Here is a 22,320-nt window from a genome sequence, read left to right as displayed (position 1 = left end):
TCAATCGTCTTCCGACTTGGGAAGAAGTGCCCCCGAAGCACTCCATTCATCGTAGTAGACCCTTTTTTTGTAGTGAAATTATAAGTTATGCTTAGAAAAATTAATTAATGCTTAGAAAATCTCTTAATTTATAACTATGCTTAAAAATTTTAATTTATGCTTAGAAAATATCTTAATTTATAACTATCAATATTTATGCTTAGAAAATCTCTAATTAGCATATAAAAAAACAATTAACATGTTAAGTTAACAATTATATTCTCTAGTTAAATTAATGTAAACAAACCTTAATTCTAGTTACCTTAATTTACTTCTAATATACAAAAAAAAAAAAAAAACAATATATTAAATCAAAACTAATTATATTAATTTCATAAATAAATAACTATATTGATTTCGTAAAAAAAATAACTATATTCATTCCTAAATATATATTAAAAATAATAACTACAAACTTAACATAAAATTAGCATATTAAGTTAACAAATGCATGAAATTCACAATCTTCGCTTCTCATTCTCTATTTTCTGTTACTCGTAACTTTGAACCCTTTAGAGGACGGGACTCTGAACATGAAGCCAAAAAGGGGGAAATCAAGGACGGAACTCTGATTCTGAATCACTCTCTTGCGCGCTGAAATTCACAATCTTCGCTTCTTCTTTTTTTATTCACACAATCTTCGCTTCTCATTCTCTATTTTCTGTTACTCGTCAGAAACTCGAGTCAGTTTTTGTGTCGATGGAAATGGAGAGCGCTGCCGATCGCGATTGAAAGGGGAAATAAATTGTCACACCCGACCCTAAATGACCTCAATCGGCATCGGGCGTGAAATAGAAAGATAATAATCAATACTTATGAGTCTCTAATTTATCCCAATATCATAATATCATATTATATTACAATTGAAATACCAAAATTCTAACTATAATTCTAACAATAAGCAGCCACCTTCCAAACCTCGCCTAAACGGTCGGTAACCTTCTCTATATCCTGTACTTTCTCACCTAAAAACATTAAAACATTTAAAAACGTGAGACAAAAATCTCAGTAAGAAACTATCAGCTATAAAAACCAACTTTACTTAACATAGCTGTATATATACATTTATAAAGGGATTTAATCAAAACCTTATAAAATATACTCAAAACTTAAGTTCATAATATAGTCAAAGTAGTAAACCACAAACCAAAAATATATAATATTGTATCCATTCTTGAGTTCAAAGCCTTATCAAATATCAATCATAACCGAAAACATAATCCAAATGAACTTAAAACATTGTATCCACCCTCGAGTTTCTCCCCTCAAGTATCAATCCATAACCACATATATAGTCGAGACGTCTCTTAACATTGCCTATCCCATATGATCTTACCCAACACTTCGCTGCCATACCCATGTCCCTCACTGAACATGGTCTCAAATATAAAACCACCGATCCAGATAACTCTCGATGGATATAAAATCATAAAATCATAATATGCTCAAATATCATTTCACAGTCAAATTCCAAACTATTTTATAACCAAAAATCATTTGGCTTCAATTAGCCCTTTTGTATCATAACAATCATATTTGGACTTCAGTCCAAAATCATAACAACAATAACCGCAACAGATTTCTCAATCCAAAAACAATTCGTAAGAAATCATCAAATTCATTTTATTCAATATATATATACATTGAAACCAAAAACGTATATGTATATATGTAAATCAATCAAATCAAGCCTTAAGTCAACATGATCAAGTAAAATCTGAAATTCATATAGAAACATAGTCAATAGTTTCCTTTGAACCATAATTTCATAATAAAAAGCAAAATTGTGAAAACCCCCAATTTTACTAAATTCCTGCATAACCCTAAAATAGCAATTTCTGAAAACTCTTTGATTATATATATCCATATACATAAAACTCAAAATATAGTTGATAGTTTACTTACCTTGGCTATTAATTGAAAACCACAAATCCGTTCAATTCGTCTCGAAACTCTGTCTAAGACATTTCCCTCCAAACATTGTCGAAACCCAAAAACTCTTCAATTAGGACTTAGATCTATACATAAGGATACTATAATTTCAATTTTGAGTGATTCGGACGGTTGAATCTCCGTAAATCAAAGAAACGGTGGAGAAACGGTTGAAGAACGATGAATTGACAGAAAACAAAAGAAAAAGAAAAAAAGAAGGTGATAATCGCCCACCTCTTCAAAAATTTGGTATATATATATCCAAATTTGGCTAATATCACATTTGATCCTCCATCTTTTTATAATCTTTTAAAAATTACTTAAACTTTTAATTTACACCTAAAATCCTCAAATTAACTCCAAACTTTTTCTATAACACCAAATAAAAATCATACACCTAATAATTATCATATATGCTAATATCAAAATATAAATTCTAGAAATTTAGGCACGGACGTGACATAAACCCTAGACCTGCGCATCCGCCAGCGGCGGCGTCTACACCACTCGTCCTCCACCAGCAGCGGCGTCTTCAGGCGGCAGCCCTGATCATTCTTTTCAATTTCATAATTGTGATCGTGGACGGCGTGATGATTGTCATAAATCTCCAGATCGATTGAATCTCGCTCCACCTATCTTTGGGTCTGCATAGCCAATTATTCTCTTAATTTGGTGATTCTTTGCTATTCTCTGATCTCAATTTCTGTTTGAAGGAGCGCTCCCTAGCGATTCATGGTCATCTTCCCTCTAGGGTTTCTTTCTCTTTGATCCTGATTTTGTTCTTCTCTGCGTTATGGATCTTATGAGGAATGTTTGGGACCTTTTTCCTGAAATTGAGGTTAAATCTCAATCAAAAACCTCCTTCGATTCTGCGCATCCGATCGATAACGATTTGCGATCTGATCCCTTCTCTGGAAAATTTGCTTCGACTTTGATCCCTCCTAAGATTTCAGCCTCCTTAGTTGACGCATTAAAAAGATCAAAAGGTATGACTTATCCGTTATCTAAATCCAAGGATCGTGCAGTCATCTCTGATGTAGGAGGTTGTTTGCTGTCAAAGTTCCTCAAAATAGCTATGATGAAAGTCTGAATGAATGCAAAAATTCAATTATTGGACGGATTACATTGGCTCAAGGAGAAACTTCTTGGAAACATTCAGATTTGAAATTGAAACTTAATAAAATATGGAATTGTAACATGGACTGGAAATTGATATCCCTGGGACACAGATTTTATCATGTCATTATGCCTACTGAGGAAGCATTACAAATGGTTTGGGGGCATGGGGCATTGGTACTAAGGCTTGGAATAATGCGTTTCACAGCTTGGACTCCCGGGTTTGACCCTGGAATTCATAAATCTACCTCTGCACAGGTGTGGGTGCGATTATATAACTTGCCCTGGGAATTTTGGGATAAAAGAATTCTTGCAGATATAGTAAGGGCAATTGGGATTCATTTACGCTTGGATAGAAACACCACTGAGGGGGAGTTTGGACACTATGCTAGAATATTAGTTGACATTGATTTATCTCAGAAATTACAGAATTCTATCAAGGTTGATACTGATAAACTCATGATTTGGGTTAATCTTGAATATGAGAGCCTTCCTGATTTGTGCTCAACTTGCAACTTTGTATGTCACTCGACGGCTCACTGTAGACGGAATGAAAATCAATCAGCAAAAGAACCTTCTAATGATCATCAGAAAGAAAGGGGTCATTCTAAAGTTCGATCAACTTGGCAGCAGAAAGTTATTCCTTCCCCTGAACCGAGTATTCCACTAAGCCATAATGTAGCTGTTCTAGAAAACAGGGACCTGCAGATGGTTTTACATGTTTCAACAGCTGAAACTTAGCCCGCTTCTCCAACTAGTCCCGGTATTAGGAATAATGGTAAGGCTCCAGTGGTTGATGTTACACCTCCAAAAAATCGAAACTCATAGGCTGATCAATGCGACTCTGAGGAGTCTGATGAGGTTATGGAACAATAGGTTGGCGAAGCTGACAACATTTCTAAAGACATTCACATAAAGGACCTTTTGCTGGATAATACAGGAAACTCATCTGGTCTATTGACGAATCCGCTTAATTGTTGTTCTCTATAAGAAAAAATGGAGGATGGTTGGAAATTAGTGTATCGAAGAAGGAAACAAAGCTTTATCATCAAAGAGGAAAGATACTCGTGTTAAACGCACGAGCAGGCCGCCTCTTCGGTATCAATGAATTTCCTATTTTGGAATTGTCAGGCTCTCAGAAATTTGAAGACCCAACGTGTTCTGCATAACAATTGTAAAAAGTTCTCTACGGATATTGTTTGTATTGATGAACTAATGGTTGATTTTTCCTCTATTTCAAATTAGTTTTGGATCTTTGGACTTCAGTTTGTTAGCTACTAACTCTAAAGATATTCCTTCTCTATGGATTCTTGTTCGCTCTTCCTTGGCCTGCTCAAACGTTACTTCTCATAAGCAATGCATTATGGGAGATTTTTCTTTCTTCAGAGAGATACATCGCCTTTGCTTTGTGTATGCTAGTGTTTGGTCTAACTGTCGTCGTTTGCGTTGGGATGACATTATTAGTCACTTGTACATCTTTCTCTTAGCTTTCGAACGCATTTTGAATCTCCTCAATCCGAGTTCGTATAAGGGAGATACGATGAAAATACGAAAATGTGTCAAATCTGTCCTCAATCCGAACAAGGTGACCTTACACCTCACGCTCCGCGTAGAATACCCCAAGCCCTGTGTGGATGAGCTTCTGAAGTCATATTTTTGTCCTCTAAAATGTCCACGCTCCGCGTGAATGATTTGCTGACGTTTATCAAACACTTCTTACTGATTTAAGCTCCGCGTGGTACATGTTACGCTCCGCGTGGTACATGTTACGCTTCGTGTGGACTTTTATTCATCGCCTTTTCCATCTCATACGTTTGTCCTGCAAAGCACAGTTATGAACACCGAGATTACTTGATTGATTTATTTATTTTATTTATTCAAAATGACGAAAATTAACTAAATGTACATAATTCATTACTTGTTGCTAATTTATTGAAATATGCAATAAACTAGCACTAAACCTAACAATTTAACTTAAAAATAAACCGTAAATTACCCCAAAAATAGGGATAAAACGTCTCTATCAACGTGTAATCCTAATTCTAGGAAACTTATTACGATCCCTTAGAAAATTTGTTGTAGGCCTAAAATTGAAGGAGGTATTGGGATAAAAAATTGCAGCATTCTTAATAAAAAAAAGTTAATTTTATATAGTACTTATATTATAAAATAATCCTAGTTACATTAAGTTACTTTTAATATACAAAAAATAATATACTAAACCAAAACTAATTATATTTTAGTAATTTCATAAAAAAAAACTAACTACTATTCATTACTAATTACCATATATCTTAATATAATAATATATTTTCTAATTAGCATATTCTCTAATTATTTATTAATAAAAATAAAAATAAAATAAAATATACATTAAAAATAAACATACCTTTATAATTAGGGAAAGATTACAAAACTGGAACATCCTTCTTCTTTTATAGGGAGAAGGATGATTCATCAATCTTCACGGGTCAAAATACTCTGAAGAGGGAATGAAAAGGGATTTTTGAGAAGTGAAAGGAATCGACCATTATACCGTTTGGTACGTCGTAATGGCTACTTTGCGCTGCGATATGCAAAGTAGAAGTAACCATTACGATGCATTCACTGTCACAATAATTCTTTTACTACCATTACAGCACCGGGTTAACCAGGGTTAAGAAACAGCCTTTTTTGGGAAATTATTTCTCAACCCGACCCAAATGGGTAAATATCCCTTAAATCAGCACCAAACAAAGGATTAACCCATAAACTTTTTTTTAGTACCCGTATCTTACTTTTACTTTATTAACCCTCGATGAAGCAGATGTTTAGAAGCTGAAAATTGAAATAGAAAAGAAGGCCATGAGACCATACTTGAACGCTGCTATAAAGTTGGAACCTTTTCTTCTTCTTTTCTCTCCTAACCTCCGCTGTAAGGCTAGTGGATTCAGTAACTACAGTAGAGAACCCTTCAAGTTTCGAAGCTTTCGCTTCCTTGCTGGAACAGTCATTCCACGCCGTCATATTCTGCAACGTTGCAGAGCGATGGGGACATCGTCACCAGAAGCACAAGTTCATGTTCATATTAAAGAGAAGATTGAACTGACTGAGATTGAGCAGAAAATTTTTGATCGCCTCCTCAATACTCTCCGCCACTTCAATCTCCAAACTGAGCTCCGTGTTGCTGGCGGTTGGGTCCGTGATAAGGTCAGTCAGTTACGGACTCGCAATTTCATTTTCAGGTTGAATGTTTGTTGTTTGGTTTCCTTGATTGAGAATAAAGATATTCTTATTCTTCTTATTATTAGTTTATTGGTTTTAAATTTAACCATTTATTCAAGTGAAATTCGTCAATTGCGGCTAACCATGTGTTTGATTAAAGTTCATAGCTCCCTAGGAAAGAAAGCATAATTGTTTCCCTTTAATGATGATATGGGTAGGAACTGTTCAGTGTTGAATTGCTAATCCAAGAATTAAATTGATGATTAATGTATTCATGCTCAGTAAATGTAGCAGAGTATGAGTGTTGATGAATGGATAAAGGGTATGTTGCACGGAAACTCTTATTAATTAGCATTTCCTCATTTTGTGTCCGTTTCAATTTCTTTTTGGCTTCCATTACTGTTTCGTAGCCATATTTGTTTAGGAATAACTTCTCCCGGTGTGTTTTACTTTCAGTTTCCGTGCAACATACAGGGTGAGATTCGCCCCTTGCAGGATTAATTTGGCTGCAAATGCATTTTAAGTATCAATTCAGTTCACAACTTGGCATTTTGGCCAAATTAGTGCAGAAATGACACTGTCATTGCATGATTGGTAGTTTCTTCGACATATGTCAAATTGGATTTGACCAAAAGTGCCATGTTGAAGTATCAAATTAATACCTAAAGTTAATTTTGGGTCAAATTGACTTTTTTCATTCCTTGATGAATAGCAAGGCAGAGGTGTTCTATTCTATCTATAAATTCACAAGCGATATGTTTTAGTGGAAGTAGCAAAAACATACACAGTTACACAGAATGGGGTGGATACATTATATAGGATTAGGAATATGTGGAAATGAGAGCGAATAAATGAAGAAGAATTTGATTTGGCAAATGGACTTTTTCTGGGTTGTATGCCTCATCTGGAAACATTATGTGTCCGTTTAGATATATGAGGTGTCTTATTTGTCTTCTCTCTACTATATCTTATTTGCATGAGATGTCTTATTTGTCTTCTCTCTTCTATATCTTGTATTGTGCCCTGGGGCTTCTTTGTAATGATTCTTTTTTTTACTTAATTTTTTTATTTGCAGCTTTTGGGCAAAGAATGTTACGACATTGATATTGCTATTGACAATATGTTGGGTAGTGAATTTGTTGATAAGGTCAGGGAATACTTGTTATCTATTGGAGAACAGGCACAGGGGCTTGGTATTATTGCACGGTATTAAACACAATCTTTCTCTGGAGACTACATATGAATTTGCTTCTCTGGTAATTACTTGGCATAATTTAACTGTGTTAATTGGCATATGAGTATAGTACTGTATTTCTTTGTTTCTTCTGCAAATTGTTTGCATTATCAAATTTCACCAAACCACCCTATTAATCTTGTAAGCAGGTATATTAGTGGTCTTATTTGTCAATAGATATGTAAACTCATTTTTGAAGTTACATTCACATTCTGTTTAGTCACAGCATATGTTGTTAGACTGCAATATTAACTGAGGGAAACTTGGACTTGGAAAAAATAATTATTCAATAGAAAATTATTGAATTATTTATTTCTCTCAAGATCTTCAATGTATGAGGTGAAAATATGTACTTGCTTGTTGAAATCATCTTCTGAAGTCAGATGATTATGATTAGTATCTTCACAACTTTTTCTGCATGTTAGAGAAGTTGCAGAATGGAGTGCTCCATAAAAATAACTTTTCTCCAATAGTGAAATACTGAAATGTCGCCTTGAAGGTCTATAGTGATATGGAATTCTTTTTTCCCCTTAACTGCATTATGGGATTTGCAAGAAGACTGCTATTCCAATTAGATGAAAACTAGCAAGAAGACTTATATGATTGAGACATTTGGAGGCCTGTGTTTATGCCAACCTATTATTATCTGACCTAAACTCAGCTGCCTCCTGCCTAAGCATGATAATCTCTCCGAGTAAATAACTAAGTATACGTTGACAGTGGAGTTGATTGATTTGAGCTGGTAAACTATATACTATATAGTTGAGTTTAGTCATATATCCTAGTTGCCAGTTGAGCATGAACAATTTCAACTTCTCACTTTCTCATGGCGCAGCATATCAAAGACATCTGAATTTTTTTTTTCTCTTTCTCTAATTAGATATCCTGCACACCTAAGTCCATACATCTTTTTGCGGCACTTGTAAATCTGTATTCTCTTTTTCAATTTTTGTGGAACAAGTTCTCAACTGCTTTGGGATTAACAATACTCAGTCTTACTAATCTTAGCATTATTAGTATTACAGTGTTCCATGACCATTTTTTATAAGAATAAACACTGATATAACAAAGAAACAAAGAACAACAAGAAGAATAGGACAGAATAGGAGTATATTAGATAGGGAAACTGATTGAATGAACTTCAATCCCTCGGGAAAAGAATTCCGTCTCTACCTATGACATCACAAGCAGCTGAATACACAAAATTAGCTACCTTATCAACAGAAATAATCCGTTATATAAGGACTACAGCCTCCCCCTCTAGTGTACACTGTACAGATAACATTAGTCTATAACTAACTTTTACCCCTAAGAATAACAAACTGTCCAGCTGGCTAACAGAAAATATGGTCAGTTCCCATCTTTGCCCTTGCCCTTGTTTCTCCTGAAATAAACCTTCAATTTTCTTGGACCAGCTGGAGTCTGATCCAGAATTTCCCCATTGCTAACACGTTCTCTATCAATTTTGTAATTTGATTTTACTCTTGCAGAAATCCTGACCAGTCTAAACACTTAGAAACTGCAAGGATGCGCCTTTTTGATCTATGGATTGATTTCGTGAACTTAAGATGTGAAGACTATAGTGACAACAGTCGAATTCCTACAATGGTACATTAGCATTATTTTTCATTTACAATCCCACATTCTATGTGTATTTTATGCTCATTAAATTCTGAATTGCTATATTTCTTGCTCCGTATCATATTTGAGGTTTATGAGGTAATTGATAAAAAGACTACTTCATAAATAGTTTTTTTTTTTGTTAATCTCCAATCCTTGTACAATTTTCTGTTACATGATTGGGAAAAGAACTATATTGCTTTATAGAAACGTCTTTATTTATTCTCCAGTAATTAGGTTGTGTAAGTTACATGTAAACCTTCAGTGATTTAGGTTTTGTTTAAAAGGGCGGCCCGGTCGCATTACGCGTCCCCGCTGAGCGAGGGTCCGGGGAGGGGTCCCACCACAAGGGTGTATTGGGGGCAAGCCTTCCCTTGCCAATTTAATTGGCAAGAGGCCGCTCCTAAGACTCGAACCCGTGACCTCAGGTCACACGGCAACAACGTTTTACCGTTGCGCCAAGGCTCGCCCTCTGGTTTAGGTTTTGTTTATTTCACAAAAAAAAAAAAAAAAAATCTTGGATTTTTATTTGCCCAGGAAAATATCTTCACATATGGCTTAATATGTAAAAATGAGCTTTGCCTTACTTTAAGGGTTAAATGATAATTTAAGGCTCAATATTTGTTGCTTTAGTTTGAAGGTTGGAGAATAACTTCCCATTCTTAAGAGAGCATGTTAATTTTCCCTTGTTTTGAGAATATTTTCCATTAGCTATCAACCTATTTTCCTTTGATTTTTTCTTAAAGAGCTCCAAATGTTGGAGAATAGGGAAATGTTTTCCAGATGAACATTTTTGTGAAACAAACGGAGCTGGGAGTTTTAGTTGGAAGGAAAAATGTGGTCCTGAAAAGATATAACGGAAAAAGGAGTATAAGGATTACCAATTTCTCATGTTTTGGACTTTTTCAAGAGATGTGAAATGATTCTAAGGTAATTAGGGGAGATAGCAAAATGGTTATTGGAAGGATATCTCTTCTTGCTCATACTTGTGTGAGTTAGAAAAATATTGAAGAAATAAAAAAAAGGTTTTGAGAAAGTGGCATACACGCAAGATGAGCTTCCATATGAATGCTGTTATTATGTTGTGATCAGAAAAGAAAAATGCAATTTTGTTGTGTGTGCATAGTATAGAATATAGCCACTAGTTGTTCCTTTATGATTTAGCTATTACTTTTTGTTGTGAAATTTCAATTAATAGTTTGTTAAAGTTTACTTCTATTACCAATAATGCCAATTGTAATTATTAAAATCTCCTGACATGCCGTCCTCTTTCATTGAGCTATTGAGGAATGACCGGATATTGTCTGAGATTTCAGATCTTAGTCTGAAACCCATTACCCGTATACATGTGTGTGTATATATGTATATAAAGAGAGAGAAAGAGTACATGTGTATTCATTGATTTATATGTTTTGAGTTTACAGCTATGGTTAACTTTTTTATTTTTGTAATATTATTACAGAAATTTGGAACTGCAGAAGAGGATGCATATAGAAGGGATTTAACCATAAACAGGTCTCTCCTATTGAAAATAATTAAATATGGACTTACTCTTTCTGATAATGATCTGTTGTAATTTCCATTTTTAATCAGCTTGTTCTACAATATTAATACCAGCTTAGTTGAAGACCTTACTGGAAGAGGTTAGCATAGGCTTCTATTTCTTATGCTCTTTCTTTCTATTACAATATGTAAATTGGTGAAGCTTCTTTGCATACTGCATTTCACTTTTATTCCCTTCTTTGTCTTTCCTTGCAGGCATTGAAGATCTGAAATCTGGAAAAATAGTAACTCCTTTATCTCCAAAAGCTACTTTTTTGGATGATCCGCTTAGAGTGGTTCGAGCTATTCGTTTCGGTACTTCTGAATGGACTTTCCCTTTATTATCAGCAAATATAATATTTGTTGGCTTTTCCGTTTGATGAAAGTTAAATGTCAATTAGCTTCTAAATGAGCAAGTGAAATTTCTTGCCTCAATTTGATTTTCTTAGTATCATGTATTGCATTCGTTTTTCAACAATACTGCAAATACATATAGTTCATTTCTATGCATGATATAACATCTCAGTGGGACTCAAATTACATTTACCAAGATTTTTTTTTACAAAGATTAACATGTGTATTTGTTTAAACATTCTGATTTTCTATTATAAAAAGTTCAAAAGATAAGCATGTTTAGCCTACAAAACATTTTCTGTTTTGTTACTTTCATAAATATATTCCATTTCTCACTATTTCATGTTATATCTTGGTTGTTTCTGGTTATTTAGGTGCAAGGTTTGGGTTCATACTAGATGAAGAACTCAAAACAGCAGCTGCTTATGATGAAGTGAAAGATGCTCTTTCAACAAAAGTTAGTAAAGAGCGCATCGGAACTGAAGTATGTGTCCCTGAATAGCATAATTACTTGTTCCTGAAAATTTTGATTGATTTCCGACTAAAAAGAGTTTAGCTTGCAAGTGATTCTGATGCTACATGTGTACTTTCATAATTAGTGATTTATTACATACCCTGTCACTGCTGCTCTGCAGATTGATCTCATGATTTCTGGCAATCAACCTGTCAAAGCTATGACATATATTGCTGATTTGACGTTATTTTCAGTTGTCTTTGGTCTCCCTCCAAAGGTGGAGCCACCAGTGTTAGAAGGAAGCAGCAAGTATGGTTTATCTACAGTATTGTATGCATGGATGAATATGATAAAATGGAAAAACCTCCTTCATTATATTAAAATAAAAGATCTATTTTATTTGTCATTGCGTATTAAGTTTGTGGTTTCCTTGGTGCAAAATTAAATTGAATTTGTCTATTGCCTATTATATTTGAATTTTCCTTATTAATCTTGTTAAAATTCTGCTGCAATGTTTTGCAAACTGAGGTTTTGCTTTCTGGAAAATTAACCTTTTTTCTTCTGAAATTTAAAATATGGAATTAAGATCAGAAGGTTACCTAGTGAGCAGATGAAAATTCTTTCATAACTGCATTTAGGCAATTTGGAATTGGATGTAATGTTTCTTTCTCTGGCCAATGACTGAACTGGAGCCTGGAATAACCATTAGAAACTACTGCACTTAAGACTGAAATTGCCTTCATTTAGGACTTCTTGCTACTTTTCATGAAATGTTGATGCTAAGGAAACGCTTTTACACATCTAACCTCATGATTATGGGCTTGGAGAATTTTCTTGCATATGGATGGGCCTTTTGTTGGATTCAAGTGTTCATTTTTGTATTCACACTATTCCTTTAATTGTTTTAGGCTTTGTGTTGCTTATTTGGATGCTGCGTGGGACCTTATTCAGTTAATTGGCTCTTCCTCCTTCACTGTAAGTTATTTTCATGAATTAATCCCAATTTTTTTTGCCATGAATTAATCTTTTTTTTTCTTTTCCAGTATGCATTATTGACTGAAACCGCCAAACAGATATAGAGAAATAGATTGAAACAAATAGTGAAAAGAATATTTAATAGAAGAATTCTCTGATAACTAAGAAGGATCTTAGATAAGAGAAGAGGTATTACACTGAAATGAAAGGAAATTTCAAAGGTAAAATGGAATTGAGCCTAAACCTAAATCCCCTCAGGAAATTCCACTTCCCTCTCTACCAGCCATTTCTCAACACTGAAATATACAAACAGAATTCTCTGCCCCCTTTCCTTCTAACCTTACACCTATATATACACACACACGCACACACTAACTAACTAAAGCTCTCTCTCCTGTAATTAATTTCTTGTAGGCCCCAAACTACGTGTCCCATAATTCCATTATCATCTTTTTTCCCCATTATTCTGTTCTCTATCAATTCTATTTAATATAATTTTTGGCTTAGACGATTAGTTCTTCTGACAAATGTTTAATTTCATGTTGTTGTCGGTTTTGAAGTTCTGAATCATGTGACATTTGAATTTTAGGATGAGCAGAGGAGACTCGCGTTGTATGCTGCTCTTTTTCTTCCATTCAGAAGTGTTATGTACATGGAGAAGGGTAAAAAGGTTAGGTCGTCCTTGTTCTTGTTCTTTTCCTTTGTCTTATTTGTTTCTTTTATTTATTTTTTATCAGTTTTTGGGACATGTATGAGCATTTGGCTAATTATTTAAATTCATTCATTAAATTTCCTTTTAGTCTGTAACAAGCTCAAAATACCAATCTTTTTTTACTGATAAGATGAAAAATGACATCTTCTCTACTCTAATAGCTTGAGCCAAACTCCACAAAGTGATGCTATCAATAAATTTTGCTAGAATTTGGAGCTTTATTTTTGTAGCCAGGTTTCCAGTGTTAATCTATGACTCTTACCTCTAATTACCTGTAGGTTGACCCAATATGTATTAAATTTATATGCAAATAATTAGAGATGTCTTTTAGCTATTAAACTGAACTACTGGAAAATCGGCTTAACTGATCCAAGATAAACTAATTTTGTTTATTTGGTATTGGGTTTTGACCTTTGGTCAATAGTGAACCTTCCCGATTATGCAACATTTTGGGTTAAAAAGTGTCATGAAACCGTTTGAATTAAAAGCTCAAGCTAATAGTTAAAGGTCCACTTTATATTAATAGTTGACACCCCCACACGCGAAAGCACACTTGGGCTTGAAGCGTGACAACACAGGCCCATATTACCATGTCCAACTCAACAAATGGGATTGCCAAGAATCGAACCCTGGACCACTTGGTCACACTGGCTCTGATACCATGTCATGAAACCATTTGAACTAAAAGCTCAAGCTAATAATTAAAGGTCCACTTCATATTAATAGCTGACAAAAAGTAACCAAAATATAAAAGGCATACATACCTGTTGTTTCATGATTTACAATTCAGGGAATGTGATTATTCATTGACAAGTTTGTACATTATGTTTTTGCCATTAATAAATTATGAATGGAAGTACAAAAATAAATACATCTGGTTCAGATATTCATGAATTAAGTCATCTGATTTTTCTTTTTTAAGCTTGTGAATTTACTTAATTTTGAACTTCGTAATGCTTCAGGTTCTGCTTGTGGAATAGCATGAGCAGGTTGTCTCTTTTGTTGTATAACCTACATTTTGTAGTATAGAATTGGGTACAACTGATCTAGAATACTTCGGTTAAATTTTGTAAGTTGGTCTAGTTGGTGAAGGATTTGGATTAAGATGTGCTTGATCTTTGTGGGTTTTACACTTAAGTCCCTTATCTTTCAGTTCGACAAATTAAGCCCTCAAACTTTTGGAATACAGTGTTGCTAAAGATGAAGCATATTGTTTGTGGTGTTATCTCTTTAAACTGAATAGGGGGGATAATTCTGGATTAGTTGTGTTTACAACAACATGATTTAGCAATTGGAAGAAGACATTAGACGTATTTAGACAACATGTTGGTGCTTTTGGTAGCTCCCACAATAAAGCTAAAAAACAATGTCAAGCATTCAAAAATCAGAGGCAAAGTGTATCACACATATTATCTGCACAAGGATATGAAATGGAGGTTGATTATCGAACCCGTTTGACTGCAGTATTAGATGTTATACCCTTGGTGTAAAATTAAGCGTATAACATCTAACACTGCAGTCCTACGAGTCTGATAATCAACCTCCATTTAATGTCCTTGTGCATATAATGTGTGATACACTTTGCCTCTGATTTTTGAATGCTTGACATTGTTTTTTAGCTTTATTGTGGGAGCTACCAAAAGCACCAACATGTTGTCTAAATACGTCTAATGCCTTCTTCCAATTGCTAAATCCTGTTGTTGTAAACACAGCTAATCCAGAATTATCCCCCCTATTCGGCTTAAAGAGATAACACCACAAATAGTATGCTTCATCTTTAGCAACACTGTATTCCAACCAATTAAATTCTGTGAACCAATGCTTTTGGAAACTTCGATTTATTTTGTTAACACCTTTTTGGATAGGTAACATCAGAGGGTTGATAAGGACCCTTAGCGAGATGGGCCCCCCGAACTTGATCTGTAATATTTGGATCGTAGTTGTCAATTGGAATTCGAAGCCCTGGATCTGAAATAAGATCTTCTGGATTGAACTCGATGGATACTGTCTCAACAACAGGCGTTTCTAAAAAAATAACATTTGTCAATGTCCTTGGTCTTTTAGTTATGAATTTGTCCATTCTGAAAAGACCAATATGCAAGTGGGGAACCAGAGTTTTAGAATTAAATACAAACAACAATTCAACTAAGCTTTTATCAAAAACAAAGTTAAACATAAAAGGATTGAATACAGGCAGACATTGGATTGTATATCCCACACACATGTAATACTTATCTTCACTAAATTGTAAAATCGAAGTTCAAATTCACATAGTATACGTTAATTAACCTCTAAAGTATTCTTGTCATTTCATTCTGAATGTGTTTGGAATTGAAATTTGCAGTCTTATGTAACACAAGAAGATCATCTGTAAGAGAAACCTTAACTTACTCAGCACATTTGAGGCTTCCATACAATGACCATTCTCAAATCAATGAAGCAGTAGAAACAACTATGAAAATGGGATTAGAGGTATGTGCTGAAACTAAGATTGGAAATTGGCATTCAAGAGGAATAAGTGGTGGTCAAAAGAGGAGACTTAGTATTGGCATTGAAATGTTAACAGAACCTCATTAAGCTTAGTTGAAATCAACCCCCTAAATTTATGAACCCCAACATTAAGCTTTTCTCAAAAAAATAAAACAACAATTAGGGGGATTAGGGGGTGGCGACTGACCGACGACTGGACTCTTCTTTCTTGTGCGTTTTGCGCCGGCGGTGGAGAATGATTGTGCCTCTGGGCGTATTACTGATGCTCGACAATGTCAATTGGGATTAGTTAGGTGTTGTGCGCTTATTACTAATTCTGCAATCAATTTTCATTTAAATCAAAACGACGTCGCTTTGATATAAAATTTTTTTTTCCCGGCCGGCTGCCGGGGCTCGAGCCCACCCCAACCCCCCTGTTCCGCCCCTGAGTTTGCACACTTCTTATTTCGACATTACTCAAAGGCAGAGGACTCATTAGAAAATCTAAAATTAGTAGATTTTCTATCAAAATAGAGTTTTGACTTTTCTATCTTGACATTGGTAATTTCTAGATATTTTTAGACTTATAGATTCTGTAAAATGTATACAGATAAGACTAACAAACAAGTTGTAAAGAACATAGACTATCATTTAAATTTTATTCGAATATTGATATATAAGAATATAAAACTATTATCAATTAAAGAAAATAATAATATAGTTACAATTAAAAAATTTAAATTTGATTAAGAATTTTAACATAGTCATGGTTAATAACAAAAGAACATATTAATTATGATCTTCTCTTTTTTTTGAAAATTTAATTATAAGGTATAAATTCTCCAGCAATATTTATGGAAGTAAGACTAACTAACAAGCTGTAGAAATTATCATTTTGATGCTTAGATAGAAGTTGTCCTCCATAAAAGCCACATATATTAATTTGTAAAAATCTGAAAAGAATTTTTTTTTTTAATACCTTTCTCATTTTGCTAATATAAAACGTGAAAGAAACCAACTGATGACTGAAAAAATCACATGCCCTCACTTGAAAAAAAAAACATGAAATTGTAGGTAATCAATGGAAAGGTGATGAAATTAATTAAGAGTTCCATCAGTTTGGTTTTGGTTCGGATCATTGACTGTCCTTATCTGAGCCAAGAAAAAAACTTCAAACCTTCAACTATAATACACGATTTCCCAGATTATTGTCTACTGGGTTTATTATATTAAACAACTATGCATAATAACATGTACATAAACATCCATCCAAACATTTTGATTTTTGAAAGAGAGCTCGGCAGAACTTCTGCTCATTGGTTCGTTTCATGCTAGGGTGATAAGAAACGTTTAGTGTTCTTCCAAACACTTGTTGTTCAGCATTTCTTCTAGTAGTGTGGTTTTTATTCTCTCTTGCCTAGTTGTGTTTGTCCAAGGTATATTGACTGAGCAGTATCGGTGAAAAAAGCATTTCAGTATTGCGTAGGAATATCACTCACTCCTATTCTGTCTCTTAATTTGTACTTTTTCTGTAAATATAATTTTGTGGTTCTTTTCTAGGAGTTCAGTTTGTTGGTTGCTTAATCTAAACACTTGTGCTAATTTTTCAGAGTCCTGTTGTCAACTTCATCTTCAAAGACTCTCTTAAGCGAAAAGCAAGTGATTCTGAAACAGTCAGTTCTCTCCATCTTTTACTAGTTCTTCTTTTCAGTTCTCTAGTTTGGACTTTTAGAAAATGATTTAAATATTCTAATTCTTTTTAAATATGTTTCAATTTCTTATAGGTTATGAAGATACACAAGTCATCAGAAAAATTCTTAAACTTGATTCCTTTGCTTATATCTCAAGAAGACTCCCAGCCAGCTGAAGCTGACTGGGCTCCTGACCTTATTGATGCACCCTTCTCATCGAAACTCCGAGTATCAGCAGGTATCATGTTCTTGACTTTCGAGCTTCCATTGATTCCTCTATCATTCTTCTTGGACTTGTCTGCCGACTGGCATTAATCTTATAAAGCAAAGTCTGATGAATTTCACTACTATCAGTCTTCACTATAGTAGGTAGATTTATAACATATGCCGGTATCTCAACTTTGGTATTACATTTTTTATCTACATTGTCACCCTATACAAAAATGAGAAATACATTATATAGATGCACTTAAATGGTAGTCATGAATGAGAGTGAGCTGAAAACTGTAAGGTTGTTACCAAACTACCCTTAGTCATAGTAGAGCCCTCCAACGGGAGGCACTTAACAGAAGCTCTCATAGCATGTTTGAGAATTTTCAGTTGATTAGTTGACTGCGTCCTTGTGTACCAGAAAAAAAAAAATGAATGATTTTGTGAGAATGTATCCTTTCGGACACAATGTGGCATGTATTTGTGAGATTACTGGGTTGAGCTTGCATCTAGATATAGAACACCTCCACCGAAAAACTACATTGTTTTTGGCCATTGCGGAGTAATGTGTTATGGCTTTGAAATAGCTTGAATTGATGCCTTCTCAAATTTATTTCCATGGATGATGGCTTCACTGTAGAATGTAGACCACCAATTTGGCATACTTCCTTATTCTCACATCATCGTCTATCCAGGAATTCTTCTGCGAGAAATTAAAGACTTTTGGCGTGTTGCTTTGTTGATAGCTTCAATGATATATCCTACCAATGCTGACTCTACTCAAGATCTTCTAGATAAGAAATTTGAGCTTGACAAGAGAAGAGAACTGTTTAAAACAGTTGAGAAAGCCATTACTGAACTAGGTATGGACTTATTTCTCATATATAAGGTTCTTTTTCATAAAAATTACAATATTTTATCCTTCAGAAAATACAATTCAATAGATGTCAAATACCGACAGAGTGATGTTGTTAGATGGCACGGGCTGTACTCCATAGAAATTGAAACAGCACCCTTTTTCGAAAGTTCAATTGCTTTTGCTCTGTCATGTAAACTAATCATTGCAACTCATATTCATGTTTGTCAAAACACAGGCCTTGAAAATATATGGGACGTAAAGCCATTGGTTAACGGGAAAGATATAATGAGTGTTTTGCAGCTAAAGTCTGGAGGACCAATGGTTCGAGAGTGGGTAAGGCATTTTTTCCTGCAATCACAAACTGCTATAAATTCCGAATTCTAATTCATTACCATTTGCAGCAACAAAAATTGCTTGCTTGGCAGCTTGCTCATCCCTCAGGAACTGCAGAGGAATGCCTTGATTGGATGAAGGAAACACATTCGAACAAGCGTGCTAAATTGGTAACAGAGTGATCGTCCATCCTATTGAAATGCGGATGTTCTCGTCTGAGCTGCCTGACAATTTAGCTTTTTTTCTGGGTTGACTTGTACATTCATGGATCTTTGATGGAGAGGATGATTAGATATTATAATGAATGACTGGAGAAGAAGAACGATACGAGATTTAAGCTGATGTTTCGGTTCAAAGGCTCTGCATAGGATTTAACATGCTTTGTTAGTAGATATAGCTAATTATTGATTAGTTGGTCTAACTGCACCATGTTAGTAGAAATGTAACTATAACCTTCCTGGTTTTAGGACTTTTAGATGAAAGTTTCATCAACTCACATAGCTATTGAATTGACATTTCAGTTCGGTTTGGTTCACCGGAATTTTAATTCTTCAAAACTGAACTAAAAAATCGAAATGAACTTTTACAAAAACTGAAACTGCACGGAATAATTATTATTTTTTTTTATCAATTTGGTTTTGGTTTGCTAATCTCGGTTATAACAAATTAATGCTCTGCTCTATTGAAAACTACGGAGCTTCTTTGATAGGAAAAGTGTGGGCATGATAAAGCTTTTCCTTGTTTTGTTAAAAAACTCCAAATATATAATAAATATTGACTGGAAATTGTTTTTAATGATTTAAATTAGATTGAGTTGGAATATCTAAATTACATAAATGCTTAAGGTTTATGTACTTAATTAGATAAAGACACCAAATAGTTGCATAAAAAAAATAAGAAAGGAGGCACCAAATAGTCATCTCATCTCACTAATTGCATGGTTGGTACACACAACTGTGACTAGTTTATTGGTTATTTTTTTTTGTTTTTTTTTTTGTAGGTGAGAATAATAAATCTGATTCAATTAAATATTAGAATTTAATAGTTTTTTCAAGTGGGAAATATCAAATGCAATTATATCATTCACAAATTTGGATTAGTTAATAAAAGAACTCCGTATTTGAATATACTTTTGTTTTTATTTATTTTATGAAAATTGCAATGTTACATTAATAATTAATTGTACTCCTCTGTATAAAAAATGGACCACTTTCAAATTTCATATGGTTTCAAAATAAATGTATTAACTGAAAAATATAATAAAAATATAAATACTAATAAATTGTTGAAGAACTCTATGGTCTTAGACTCAGATAAGTTTCAGTGAATGGATTATAGAGTTCTGTGAGCTAATTGCCAAAGTTTTAGAATATAAACTTTTTGAGGGAAGAAATCCACCTAAAGAAAACTTCATTAGTTCATAACTCCTTTGATGCTAATCAACCAGAAATTGTAGTAGCCGAACTCTTAAATAAAAGAGATCAATTCCCATTTTTTTCAACATTTTAAATGTAAAGCAAATTCAGGTCCAAACAGTGAGAGAGAATCCGCCTTTAAATACTAAAAAATAAATCGAACTCACATGGTTTGTCATTTTGTTTGTTTCTGTCCAAACTAAAATGGAACGATGAGCAAGGGTGAACTTCCCTCTATAAGGGATGGTTTTTGATCAATGGGTGCATCGTCATTCTATGCTCTCAACTTATATCCATGATATAAAAATTTTGTTTTATGGAGTCTAAAGTTACTTCAAATTGAATATATTATAAATAAAATTTTACTTTAAAGTATTATCTATATTTTTAATAAAATGCTTATACGCATCTTAATAAAATGCTAAGAATAATCAGGAGAAATTGTAAGAAACTCATTATTAAGTAAAATTACAACATTTTCAAAAATTTAAAATAAAAATTTAAATTTAAGAAACACTTATCAAAACAGGTATATGTAACATTATATAAGAACTTGAGAATTGGACCTTATCCGACTATAAATTAAACACAAACGGGGTGTTTGTTAGAAGGGATATAGGAGCAGGCCCGTTCCTGAGCATGGGCAAGAGGGGCGCATGCCCAGAGCCCAAATATGAGAAGGGTCCCAATTATAGTAATGTATTAGTACCTATTAAATTATACTTGATTAAATTCAAAAAAAAAATATAGTTGATTAAAAACATTGTCATTAGATTCTTTCCAAATTAATAGATAAATCAAAAACAAACCTCAGATTGGACCAACTTAGTTATCTCAGCCAAAAAAGTGAATTAAAGTACTTTTTTTTCACTCAATTCGAAATTTTTCCAAATAAAAAACGTTGGCATCAGCTATTAAATAGTCTTTCTAAATTTCCTAATTTATCTCGGATTCTTTCCAAATTTCCTAATAAAAACTTTGAGCATCAATTCTCTAATTTATCTCAAAATATTTCTATAATTATCTTTCCCACCTATCAATCCCAACAAAAATTTATAATTTATCTCTCCATTTTTTAATCACACTCCAATCCCAAAGAATATTAAACAGTAATATTATCCTACATCCTCAGTTCATCTTCTCAATTCATCAGCTATATAATAAATTTTGTTTTCTAATCACCTCACCGTGAAACTTCCAATTACTAATAGCCCTTTTTTATTGTCTTTGAGAAACTTTATCAAATTCTGATTTACTCGGCCTTCAAAAGAAGTTCGGGAAAAATGTATCAAAATCTTCCAATTTCAAGAACTTAGGCCCTAAACCTCGTTAAATGATGTGATTTTCAAATTTGGTTTTTCATTTTTCTGTTATCATGCTTTGTATCGTAAAAAGCATAAAATCTATTAGAACTATTTCATAATTTATTAAATTTAAGAAATTTACTTCTAGAAATGCTCATAGACATCATTTTGTATAAGAAATTGGATACTTAAAGCAATATAAAATATTTTTATTAGATATCTTGTTAAATGTAATAAGAAAAGTGTCATTTTTAAGTAATATTCTTTTATACAATTTACTTTTCTATTTATTTTTTTATTTCCACTTATTTATTAGGGTCCCATTTGGTAATTCGCCCCGGGCCTCTAAAATCTCAGGATCGGCCCTATATAGGAGGTGCGATAGGGATAAAAAAAATACGAGATAAGTTATCCCGTGTTTGTTTGGGAGATAAAAGAGTGAGACGGATGAGGGATAAACTTCTTATCCTTCAAATACTATACCAAGGAGGGGGTGGTATAACGAGGTGGGATAAGCTCCTGCGATTTTAATAGGATGGAAAAGTCTATCTTATCCCTCAAATTAATGTTATATAGTTTAAATAACGTTAAAATAGTAAAATGTATTATTTTATCTCCATCCTTATCTCACGTACCAAACATTGGATAATAATTCTCGACTATCATATTTTTATCCTTATCCCAACTATTTATGTTTATGTATCACAACATTTATCCTTATCTCTATCTCAATAGAATAACAAACGCTCCAAAAAAAAAAAACATTATAAAGATTTTTTTTTTTTGATAAAATATAAAGATTTAATTTTTAAAAGAAAAAGAAAAAGGAAAAACGAAAAATTGAGTTGATCTTAGTT

The 22,320-nt window shown here is 33.5% G+C and overlaps 1 protein-coding gene across 2 annotated transcripts; it reads left to right on the top strand.

The window, feature by feature from the left end:
• Nucleotides 1-5,901: 5,901 nt before the first annotated feature.
• On the top strand, nucleotides 5,902-19,272 carry LOC136235823 (tRNA nucleotidyltransferase cca2). Of its 2 annotated transcripts, none has more exons than XM_066025872.1 (15): nucleotides 5,902-6,276; nucleotides 7,367-7,497; nucleotides 9,016-9,133; nucleotides 10,608-10,660; nucleotides 10,763-10,788; nucleotides 10,904-11,002; nucleotides 11,416-11,525; nucleotides 11,677-11,804; nucleotides 12,404-12,470; nucleotides 13,060-13,140; nucleotides 17,262-17,324; nucleotides 17,436-17,580; nucleotides 18,248-18,415; nucleotides 18,647-18,744; nucleotides 18,813-19,272. In XM_066025872.1, the coding sequence occupies exons 1-15, from the start codon at nucleotides 5,932-5,934 to the stop codon at nucleotides 18,924-18,926; spliced, it is 1,746 nt and encodes a 581-aa protein (XP_065881944.1). In that variant the 5' UTR covers nucleotides 5,902-5,931; the 3' UTR covers nucleotides 18,927-19,272. The 2 variants fall into 2 exon arrangements, with proteins under 2 accessions (XP_065881944.1, XP_065881942.1); XM_066025870.1 differs by having other exon boundaries at nucleotides 10,739-10,788.
• Nucleotides 19,273-22,320: the final 3,048 nt, after the last annotated feature.

This window comes from Euphorbia lathyris, chromosome 7, assembly GCF_963576675.1.
Source record: "Euphorbia lathyris chromosome 7, ddEupLath1.1, whole genome shotgun sequence".
NCBI lineage: Eukaryota > Viridiplantae > Streptophyta > Magnoliopsida > Malpighiales > Euphorbiaceae > Euphorbia > Euphorbia lathyris.
This window is presented reverse-complemented; position numbering and strand designations above follow the sequence as displayed.